Below are 11913 nucleotides of genomic sequence, written 5' to 3'. Positions count from 1 at the left end.
TGAGACAGGATCTCGCTCTGTCACCTAGGCTGCAGTGCAGTGGCATGATCTCAGCACACTGCAACCTCTGCCTCCCAGGTACAAGTGATCCTCCCACTTCAGCCTCTTGGTAGCTGGGACTATAGGCATGTACCATCACACCTGGCTAATTTTAGTATTTTTAATAGAGATGGGGTTTCGCCATGTTGGTCAGGCTAGTCTCGAACTCCTGGCCCCAAATGAGCTGCTCGTCTCAGCCTCCCAAAGTGCTGGGATTACGAAGTAAACTTTTGAAGGTTAAAGAGATTTAACTTATATTTCCAAGTTCCGAAGTAGATGTGTTCAATTTTACCGTCCCTGTGTGTGCTGTTGGGAAACTAAAGGGAAGTGATTGGATAGGGGTGGTGCAGACCAGCTCACTCATTCCCAGCAAGATTCCCTCCATGGCAGCGCACCAGTAGGGCCCTGCATTCCAGGTCTAATCCTTTGCTTGAGGGACTAAGAAGTTCAGATTTGTTAGAGCACAGAAATGACTTGAGCTCTAGGAGCAGCATTCAGGCTGAGTGTGCTCACAAGAGCCTATGGAATAAACCAGAGTGGCAGTTTATTAACATCAGCGAAGGCCCCACCTCGCGCCTTTCCTGACTGGCACATTCTCTTCATGTAGAAAATTCAGATGCCGAAGGGTAATACAATTGGAAGACTGCTTGGTGAGCACAGAGTCAGCCTATGTGGAGTGAGCTGGATAATTCAAATGCTTAAGGATGTTGTCAGGCTCTCATGTCCTTCTCCCCAGGAGGGATAAACTGTTTTTAACTTGATGTAGAAGATTCTGAGATTGCTGTGTGTCTTTCCATTAATTATTTTACTTAATGTGGTAGCATTTATTCTTTTTCTGGAAAAGTCACCATTGAATTGAGGTATATCAAACAAAGCTGCTAACATCTAAACTAGAGGTAGTGGTGCATACATTGGTCTGCCAGTGAACCCTTGGGTCGGAGTCCTGTCCTCTGCGCAGTGCAAAAACCTTACTACTGTCGCCTGACTCTCCATTTGCTGAGTTTCCTTACTCTGTGTCAGATTCTTTAGCTATTGATATCATTTGGTTATGGCTCTATCTGAGTTTGCCGATGCATGCTGATTTCTTAGTCCAACCCCAGCTTTGGAGGGTACCTTACTGGTGCTTCTGTGTATTGTTCATATTTACTTACAAAACTTTTAGAGTGCGTGAGAAAATTTCCCTTATTTAGAAAGTAAAGAAAATGGTCCCCACACAGGAGGACTTGGTGGAAATGCTTGGAAACAAAGGGGCACGGCAGGGTCAGGTGACTGCGGCGAGTCGGGCGGGCAACAGCTGTCCGTATGACTGACAGCAGCAGTCTCAGTTGGGTCTCGTTTATGCATCTTGTGTCCGGCTCTTTCATTTTGTACCTTAACCTTTTTTTTCCCACATTTCTTTTTTCCTTTCTTAGTGTCCATAATATGGATTCCAAGTATTATAAGAATCCAGTGATTAGAATGTCTAAAATTCTTCCCTAGAATTTTGCAGTTTTTTTTTTTTTTTGAGATGCAGTTTTGCTCTTGTTGCGCAGGCTGGAGTACAATGGTGCGATTTCAGCTCACTGCAACCTTCACCTCCCAGGTTCAACCGATTCTCCTGCCTCAGCCTCCTGAGTAGCTGGGATTACAGGCATGCGCCACCTCGCCGGGCTAATTTTGTATTTTTAGTAGAGGTGGGGTTTCACCGTGTTGGGCAGGCTAGTCTCAAACTCCTGACCTCAGGCGATCCACCCGCCTCGGTGTCCCACAGTGCTGGGATTATAGTTGTGAGACACCATGCTCGGCCTGCGGTTATTTTTTACTGCTGTCTTATTTATGACTAGCCTCCCTCCCTTGCAATAGGTCACTGACTTTCCTTCTATCTAAACTTCTGAAAACCTTCCAGAGACTTTAACTGTGAGGCAGTTTGGGTCCTTTTAGCAAGAATATATTTACAGCAGAGCCTTTTGATTAAAGTTTGAAAAACTATTCTAATTTTTCTCTGTAAATATATTTACATTCTGCTTATATACTCAGACACAGGAAACTTCAAATGAACTGCTGTGAGGATCTGGTTCGTTTTAAAAGTCTTTGTGTGCTAGTGGGCAGGAGAGAAAAGAACTGCAGTTTTGCTGTTTGTTTCATTGACTCTTGTTTTAAGCCAATAGCGCCCAGTATTCCCAGGCAGTCTCCTCTCCAAATACTAACCAGGCCCAACGCTGCTTAGCTTTTGAGATCAGACAAGATCAGGCACATTCAGGGTAGCATGGTTGTAGGCTTTATTAATTCTTAAAGTTCATTTGGAATCATGAGAGTGGCGAAGAAAAAAAATAGAAAGGAGATTTTACTACCACTGTTAATAAAAACATAAAGTAACGATTAAAATAATGTAGTCTTGGTATAGGAAAGGAAAGATGGGGCCAGAGTCTACAAACAGACCCATTTATAGATGAGATTCAGGGTAAAATAAACATAGCATTTCGTATCAGTGAGGAAAAGATTCATGGTGTTGGGACGGCTAATTAGCCAATTGGAAAAAGATGAAGCTAAAAATCCCATCTAAAATATACCAAAATAAATTTCAGGTCAATTAAAGATATAAAGGGAAATTTAAAATATCAAACAAGGATAATTATTTATGCACTCTTTTTTTTTTTTTTTTTTTTTTTTTTGAGACTGGCTCTGTCACCTAGGCTGCAGTTCAGTGGTACAAACTCAGCTCACTGCAGCTCCTGGGCCCAAGCGGTCCTTTTACCTCAGCTTTCTGAGTAGCTGAGACCACAGACACATGCCATCATGCCCAGCTAATATTTGGAATTTTGGTAGAGACAGGGTTTTGCCATGTTGTCTAGGCTGATCTTGAACTCCTGGGCTCAAGTGATCGCCTGCCTCGGCCTCCCAAAGTGCAGGGATTATAGGCCTGAGCTACTATAGCTGGCTTGTATGTACTTTTGAGATATGGATAAGTTCTTCTAAGAGTCCATAATATATAGATTTCATTACTTAGAGATTTAAAACTATGTTAAAGACAAAGGCAAAATTACAGGCAAAAGATGAAATGGGAAGAAAATATTTGCGGCATGCAGTATAACACACAATAGGCAGTGTTCTTGGCATTCCTCAGTTTCCTCAGATGTCATATTCCAGCTATCACCTCCTTCCGAGGTAGATAGTGAAGATTGAATGCAGTGTGATATGTGTAAGGTCTCTATCCTGGAAGACACTTAGTGATGTGTATTCCTCGTTGTGTTCCCATCCCTCTCCAAGCTAGCCAGTTTCCCTGGGTGAAGTGAAGACAAAGCTTTAGTTCACAAAATGGCAGATAGTTTTAAATGAATATATTTTCTGTAAATTTAAAATGAACTTCAATGCAATGTGTTTTGTGGGCAGTTTGGAGAAAGATGCATGTGTGCTAAGGGAGGCCTAGCACTCGCAAGAAGAAACACTTCTTGGAGATGTTTTATTTTTGCTTGAATTGATCTAAGAGCTCTACCTAATGACATTCAGTGATTATACACAACAACCAGCACAGTTCCTGCATATGTAATAGGTGCTTGTTCGATTCTCACCTTTATTCTCTCCCTGGTAGCACATACATGTTCTGCCTCTAAATTGTTGATAATGATCATAAAATAGATCTTTTACTTAAATAGTGGAAGTGTTACACAGTGACTAGGTCTTTCACACACACAGTGACTAGAGCACATTAGTAGAATACATCTTTTTCCTGGTTAGGCACCTAGAACTGAATTCACGCATGCCAGATGGCATATTCCACATGCAGCATCTTCCTTACTTTGCTTTTAGCCGATGACATTTTAACCAGTATCTTTTGTGAACTGGACATGGTGACAATTGAATGTTCACTCTATATGAGTATTCATTTCAGGGATAATTAGATTGCTATGACATTTAGCTAATATATTCCATTGTTTCTTAGGTGTCTGTTACTGAGATCTGTTTTTCCATTACAGCACTAACTACATTCAGCAGTATGATGTTAAAAACTATCATTAAACACATCCTTCCATCTTATTAGTACTGTGAAAGTAAAACTTACTAATGACATTGCAGGGCGATTGTCAACCTCTACAGACCTCTCCAGTCTACTGCTTATTTTGTTAATTTAATTTAATTTAATTTTATTTATTTATTTATTTTTGAGTTTTGTTCTTGTTTCCCAGGCTGGAGTGCAATGGTGCAATCTCAGCTCACCACAACTTCTGCCTCCCAGGTTGAAGCAGTTCTCCCTCAGCTTCCTGAGTAGCTGGGATTACAGGCATGCACCACCATGCGTGGCTAATTTTGTATTTTTAGTAGAGACGGGGTTTCACCATGTTGGTCAGATTCGTCTTGAACTCATGACCCCAGGTGATCCGCCTGCCTTGGCCTCCCAAAGTGCTGAGATTATAGGTGTGAGCCACCGAGCCCGGCCAATAATTTAACTTTAAATAAAACCAACTCAATTGAATTAAGATCCCCTCCATCTGTAATAAATGCCTAGTTGCATTTTGCATAAACTGATAAAAGCCAATCACCATTTTAGGCAAATAAAAATGAGATATTGGTTTCATTCACTCTTAGGGAAATGTATGCTTGTTGATAATGAAAACACATTAGTTTTTGAGGAACTTACATTTGAACAGACATCAGGAAATCCCTTATGGGCAAGGATTGGATTGAACTTTTTTTCCCAGGCTATGCTATCCAGTTATTAGAAGACGAAGACTGGGCACGGTAGCTCATGCTTGTAATCCCAGCACTTTGGGAGGCCGAGATGGGCAGATCACCTGAGGTCAGGAGTTCAAGAAAAGAGGAAAACTAAAATTAATCGAGCTCTTAGGTACTATTCATAGCTTATTAAATCTTTATGTGATTTAATCTTATTAAATGTTTAGCTAAGAAAGCATTATTATCCCCATTGCATAGATGAGACATGGAGAATTTAAGTGATACTTTCAGGGCCCTACCTAACAATGATGATTTGAGCTCAGGTCTGTCAGGTCTCAAATGTCATTCTTTGTGTTACACTATTCTGAACCAAGAAGTGCAAATTGTGGCAAGGGACTCAGCCATTTGAGGAAACAACTTTGTCTTTTCCATTGCACCTTTTGGCCTGTAGTCCATCTGAAAAACAGTGGTATTCTGCATTAATTGGTAGTGAGTGATGGAAAGAGAAAAGGTCAAAATAAGATTGTGGGCCACTAGGCAAGGCTGTCCACAGCAGTGACGGAAGTAGAACACAATGTTCACATTAGAAGAGATGAGCTGAGGGAGGTGCAGAGACCTGCTGTAGGGTGGCTCTGGACGTCCGGGCCTAAGCCAAGGGCAGCATTGGGGACCTGTCTTTTTTGTCTTTCAGCACAAGCTTTGAACACCCAACATGTGCTAGACCCCCTTCTAGGCCAGGGGATCAGCAGGCAGTTTCTGTTCTGCCAGAGTTTACGTTCTAGTCAGGAACACATGTAAGAGAAAGATTTTCAGATAAAAGTAAATACTCTGAAGACGATCGGGATGGGGGTTGCTTAGACTTGGTGGCCAGGGAAGACCTCTCTGAGAAGCGACCTTTGAGTCTGAAGCAGAACATGCCAGATAGTGGGAGTAGCGATTACAGGGGCAAAGGCCTGAATGAGCTTAATGTCTTCAGGAGACAGAAGTACAGCCAAGACAGCTGGAAAGAGCAGTGGTAAGATCGTGCAGGGACCTGGAGCTGGTGGCAAGCAGTTTGGACTTTATTCTAACAGCAGTGAAATTTCTTTGGAAGGTTTTAATTAGGGGAATGACATGATCTTCATGTGCCAAGAAGATGAATCTGGATGCTGTGGAGGGGGACTATAGAGGGCTCAGAACAGGGAGGCTGTCACAGGAGGCAGGAGGAGCCACCACAGGCTGGGACCAGGAAAGCAGTAGGAAAAATTGGAATAGAAGGTGACCACCTTCATCTCCAGAAATGCTCTAGATTTGGATTTGGGTAAAACTAAATTAGTGGTCCCTCATGTCTGTCAGTGTTTACCAAATTATAAATTAAAAAAAAAAGTCCTGAGGATCCGTTTAACATATTTAAAAATAATAATGGTGATAATCTTTTAGAGCACATATACTAAAATTGGAACAGTGCAGAAATTAGCATGACCCCTGTTCAAGGGTGATACAAATTTATGAAGCCTTCCATAAAAACAAAAAACGGTATCTTGACATAAATACTTTAAGTTTTTTGTGAAAAATAACTGTATTTTCCAAAACAAAAAATTTAGCAAGAAGAGGCATCGTTTTTAATTTTTGCACGTCGCTTTAAGGTCTGATTTCCTGAAAGTCAGCTAGCTTCTTGCATCTGCTTCTGGCTCCAGTCTCATGCCATCACATATCTTATAGCCACTGGAGGGAGCACAGATGAGGCAGATAATACCACGTTATTATTATGAAGTGGTTTTGAGCTTAGACCTCCTACAAGGGCCTTGAGGATCCCAGGAACCCCAGACCATCCTTTGAGAACTGCTTCCATGAAGAGAGAGGTCATCAGATAGCCAGGCAGAGAATGACAGGGTATTGGCTGCGTGGAAGTCCTTCCACCCGTATTGCCTGTGCTGTCTTTTGTTCCTGTGTATGCCGAGTTAGGGGTGGGGTGGAGGGACAGTGAGGAAACAAGCTGAGTGAGCAGTTTGTCAGTGCCTTGCTACTGCACACAAACCTCAAGGCTCGTGACAGGGAGGGGATTATGTTTCTGCTCCCACACTACACAAGAGGACCCCCCCTTGTCTGTGCCTGCTGGCAGCAGCAGTGAGAGCTGAAGCAGAATGGTGTTTGGTTCTAAATATAATTTTTCACCTTCATATTTAAAAAGAAATGTAACCCCATTTTACTACTGGCTACCATTTGGTCACTACCTGCTATGCGCCAGTCTCATGGGAGTCTCTTCAGAGCCAATAACACATGGCTCTTTGGGTGGTGTCAGTGTTTGGCAGTGTATTATTTTAACAGAAAGCCATTTTCATTTCCATTTAAGTGTGATTATATTGAACTGGGGCCAGTTTTCTGTGCCATTCCTACAGCTTCCCCCATACAGTAAAACATGTTAATATATGAGATCGGTGCAAAGATAGAGCTCTAGAATATCACTTCACCAAAGATGACTGAGAAACTCGTATTTCATTAGGTAAGCAAAATCAGCACTGCCCCACACTTTTCACTACATATATTTTTCTCAATTTAAATATGATTATTTAATTTTACAGGAAGAAACTCCAGTGAGCAACAGTTTCTGTTGTTATAGCTGTTAATGTCATTCTTCAGTTATATAGGATTTTTAGGGAAGAAATATGAAAACATTCATAAAAATGTTTTATTTTTTATTGATTTAAACCAGTTTGTAACATTTATATTTTCTTAGATTTAAAAAAAAAATCTAAGACATTCTAATGAATCATTTATATTAAAAATATGTGACCTTTTTGATGGTGACTTAAGAGCATTAATTTTTGAGGTCAAAAGAGATCAGTCTGTAAAATAGTTTTGACAATGTGAAACTATTTGTAATGAGCATTTTCTGCTTGCTCTGTTTTCAGGCCTTCTTCTTGGTCTATGCTCTGGGATGTTTAAGTATTTACTATGAAAAGGTAAGATGCTTTGTTTATATACAACCCACTTAAAATTTCCCTGTTGTTAAAAGCAGTTTGTACTAATTTCTGTATTGCATTAATACAAATGTTTCTGCTCTTATTGAATAAAATAGGAGTGGAGTTTTTCTCTAAGTTTTGGATTTGGGTCTGGAAGTAGGACTGTTTGAGCAAAAGACATCTTTGACCCTTTCAGATTGCATTTCATTCCTCTAGACTGGGAGAGGTACAGTATCTTATACTGTATAATGATTAGGAAATCTGTGTCAGAACAGTGTTAAAAATTAACAAAAATAAAACCTACCAGTATTTGGCACCTACTATGTGTGGTAAAAGCTTTATGTTAGGTACTTTACATGCTATATTTCCAATCCTTACCTCCACCTGGTAAGAATATACAAATAAGGTAACTGAGGCTAAGAGAAAATAAGTAATGTACCCAAAGTCACACAGCTAGTCTGGTTAGAATAAGTATTCAAACCAATGTCCAAGTAACTCCAAAGCCTGTGACTTGGTGCTGTAGCCTGCTACCTTTAGAAGAGAGATAGTTGTGCATGAGAGTGGTACCATCACTTCCTTCCAGGCAGAGGAACTGGGGGGCTAGGGACACAGGAAGGAGGGAAACTTTTCACTGGACATTTTTTGTACTTTCTAAATTTCAAACCACATGTATATATAGTATCTATGCAAAATAATGCAAATAAAATTGAAAAGTAAACAGAACAGTACATGGAGCAGAAAAGATATATTCTGTTTGGCTCTTGAGAGCCACATAATTTTATCATTCACCAAATTCTAATTGCATAAATCTTGTTCGTGGGTATTCCAGCAGTTTGGAAGCAGTGTCTGCCTGACAAATGGCTCGTTTTCCCAGATGGCGGCCATTCTTAGCCCCACCGTTGCTTCCTCTCATGGGCCTTAGCTGAAATTTGTTAGAATGTTACAGCTGTGACATAAAAGCCTCTACATCTCAACAACATTGGGCTGTGTTGGAAATTCAACCTTCTCTATGAGACTATTGCTTATTAGAGGAGGGCGTTGAGTGTTTTTTTACAGTGGGATCTCAAGGTCACACAGGTATGGAATTTTTGCATTAGGAACAACTGCAAAAAAAAAAAAAAGAAAACCTCTAGCCTATTTACAGTATTATAATCTTAGGCTGGGACAAACTGAGCCAGTCTCATGAGTGACTGAGCCTTAAACCAGCTGAAGAATGTATTGTTTCAGTAACTACTGAAATGAAGCAAAAATTTTCCAAACTTACCTAGTTATTTTGTAATCATTGTATTTTTGGTAACGATACATCAGAATATTCTCCAGACCAAACCATTTGTATGCTCTTTGACTTCCACATTAGAAACAAAATTCTCTTTTAAGCAGTGAATTATTAGTTTGTATCGTCAGATAACAAATTCTCTAGTTTCAAACGTTAAATGGAGGATGTTTTATTCATTTATTTATTTATTTATTTTAAGACGGGGTTTCACCATGGCCAAGATGGTCTGGATCTCCTGACCTCATGATCCGTCCCCCTCGGCCTCCCAAAGTGATGGAGGACCTTTTTTTAAGTTTTACTACAAAATTATTTTTTGTTTTTCTAAAACGTGACCTGATGTAGAGTAGCTACACTTAAGGATCTGTGAAATATTGTCACAAACTGCCCTCCAGCCTTGGTGGGCTTGTTACAGTGAGCCCCCTGCATGCACTGATTCCTCTACCTGGAATGTCCTTCCCAGCCTACCACCACCCCCTCCACAGCCTCCAGCCCATTTCCCTTCGCATCTTCTCATCCTCAAACACTACCTTTTCAAAGTCCTCTGGAGCAATGCTGCACAATAGAAGGACAGTGAGAGCCTCAGATTGGAGCCATATATTATAATTTCACATTTTCTGGTAGCCACATTAAAAACATTTTTTAAAAAAAGAGGCACGATTTTAACACTATATTACATAGTTTATTTGACCCAACATATTCAAGGTTATTGAAATCGTTTAATGTTCTTTTTTTTTTTTTTTTTTCCATATTGAGTAGGAAGTCAGTGTGTTTTCTACACTTAGAGCTCCTCTCAGTTCGGACTAGCTATGTACGGCTGGCAGCTGCCACATTGGACAGTGCATGGCTAGACTTTCTTGCTAAATTGCTCTGCTGGGAGTGAGCCAAGGTCGTGCCACTGCACTCCAGCCTGGGTGACAGAGTGAGACTGTCTCAAAAGTAAAATAAATAAGTTGCTCTGCTGGGGGAACTGTTTTATTTGCTGCTTCAGCTCCACACTTAGTGTAGATGTTGATGCACTGGCTGAATGGAGAGTGAATGCATACATAGTAATGCTTTTTGTTTTTTGCAAATAACTTTAGGAGCCTTTAACGATAGTGAAGCTCTGGAAAGCTTTCACTGTAGTTCAGCCCACATTCAGAACCACCTACATGGCCTACCATTACTTCCGAAGCAAAGGCTGGGTGCCCAAAGTGGGACTCAAGTACGGGACAGATTTATGTAAGTAATTCTTGGTGTGGTATGTGTGAAAATGGAGTTTGTATCAGATTCACCCCAGAACATCAAATGGATCACGTGTGCTGTTGATGTTTTCTAAGAAGGTGTCCTTTGGGTTTAGGTAAGATTACTGGATATTTGGATTGGGGTAAGGGTAAGTGCCAAAAGAGAAAAGGTAGTCTAAGGAGAAAGCGTAGGAGGAGAAGCTTGCAACCCCAATTCAGGCTTTCCTTCTTGTTTGCCCTGTAATCTTAGAAAAGTGTTCTATAGTGCCCAGCCCCACGTCTCATTAGCTATGAGATTGGGTAATCTGGGACAGTCTCTTATCCTTGGGCCTCAGTGGCCTCATCTGCCAAGTGAAAACAATCATACAATTATACTAATCGCCACAGCCATCATTGAGCCCTTGCCATGTGCCAAGTATTTTACTAATATTTTACATTCATCATCTTGTTTAATCTTTACAGCAGTCCTATGTAGTGGATACTCTTAATGTCTTCATTTTCTGATGGGGGACTGCAGTTTTGAAAAAATAGGTCACTGCCCTTGATAGTTTCCAGGGCCAGTAACTTGCAGAGCTGGGCTTTGAATTCTGGAGCCCAGGCTTTTAGAAATGTCTAACAGTATGGCCTCCCTCGATCTTTTCTTTTTTAAATTAAATCAATATTTATTTAATTTTTTTTTGACCTTAATTTTAGGGCCGGATGCAGTGGCTCACACCTATAATCTCAGCACTTTGGGAGGCCAAGGCAGGCAGATCACTTTGAGGTCAGAAATTTGAGACCAGTCTGACCAACATGGTGAAAGCCCCTTTCTACTAAAACTACAAAAATGAGCTGGGCGAGGTAGCAAGCACCTATAAGGAGGCTGAGGCAGGAAGATTGCTTGATCCTGGGAGGCAGAGGTGGTAGTGAGCCGAGATCATGCCACTGCACTGCGGCCTGGGTGTCAGAGAGGGACTCCACCTCAAAAAAAAATTTTAGGATTGGGGGTACATGTGAAGGTTTGTTATATAGGTAAACTCATGTCACAGGGGTTTGTTGTACAGATGATTTGATTACCCAGGTACTAAGCCTAGTACCCAATAGTTATTTTTTCTGCTCCTCTCCCTCCTCCCACCCTTCGTCCTCAAGTGGACCTCAGGGTCTGTTGTTCCCTTATTTATATTTATAAGTTCTCTTCATTCAGTTCCCACTTGTAAGTAAGAATATGCGGTATTTAGTTTTCTCTTCCTGTGTTAGTTTGCTAACTCTAGCTCCATCCATGTGCCCACAAAAGGCATAATCTTGTCTATTTTGTGGCTGCATAGTATTCCATTGTGTCCCCTGATCTTAAAGTGGGAGTCTGGACCAGGTGAGTTCCTCATTCAGCAGATAATGACTAAGGGTCTGCTGTGGGCCAGGTACTGTTTGAGGTGTCAGGAATACAGAAGTGAACAGGACAAACAGAGCTGCCTTTGTGGAGCTTACATTCTGGGGGGATGGGGAGGGACACATAAGCAAATGACTACATAATGTAGTTTCAGGGACTGATAAGCACTGTAAGAAAAAGCAGAGTAAAGGCTACCCAAGGTCAGGTGCAGTCCAAAAATATTAAGATATCTGCTGGGCACAGTGGCTCATGCCTGGAATCCCAGCACTTTGGGAGACTGAGGCAGGTGGGTCACCTGAGGTCAGGAGTTTGAGACCAGGCTGGCCAACGTGGTGAAACCCTGTTTTTATTAAAAATGCAAAAATTAGCCAGGCGTGGTGGTACACATCTGTAATTCCAGCTACTTGGGAGGCTGAGGCA

At 41.2% G+C, this 11913-nt stretch overlaps 1 protein-coding gene and 1 non-coding gene across 4 annotated transcripts in view; both read left to right on the top strand.

Annotated features, from left to right (window-relative positions):
* TSEN2 (tRNA splicing endonuclease subunit 2) overlaps positions 1 to 11913 on the top strand; it is a 56620-nt gene that overhangs the window by 24674 nt on the left and 20033 nt on the right. For all 3 annotated transcript variants that reach the window (XM_017501441.2, XM_037728826.1, XM_017501442.2), the window contains exons 7-8: positions 7581 to 7631; positions 9987 to 10125. In XM_017501441.2, the coding sequence (XP_017356930.1) occupies positions 7581 to 7631; positions 9987 to 10125 (190 nt within the window). The remainder of the gene's footprint in view (positions 1 to 7580; positions 7632 to 9986; positions 10126 to 11913) is intronic.
* LOC119467354 lies at positions 6094 to 6196 on the top strand. Its single transcript, XR_005195899.1, has one exon. It is a non-coding gene; the product is annotated as a U6 spliceosomal RNA (small nuclear RNA).

Source organism: Cebus imitator, unplaced genomic scaffold, assembly GCF_001604975.1.
Source record: "Cebus imitator isolate Cc_AM_T3 unplaced genomic scaffold, Cebus_imitator-1.0 Scaffold281, whole genome shotgun sequence".
Lineage (NCBI taxonomy): Eukaryota > Metazoa > Chordata > Mammalia > Primates > Cebidae > Cebus > Cebus imitator.
Note: the sequence above shows the minus strand (reverse complement) of the source record. Positions and strands in the feature narration are given on the sequence as shown.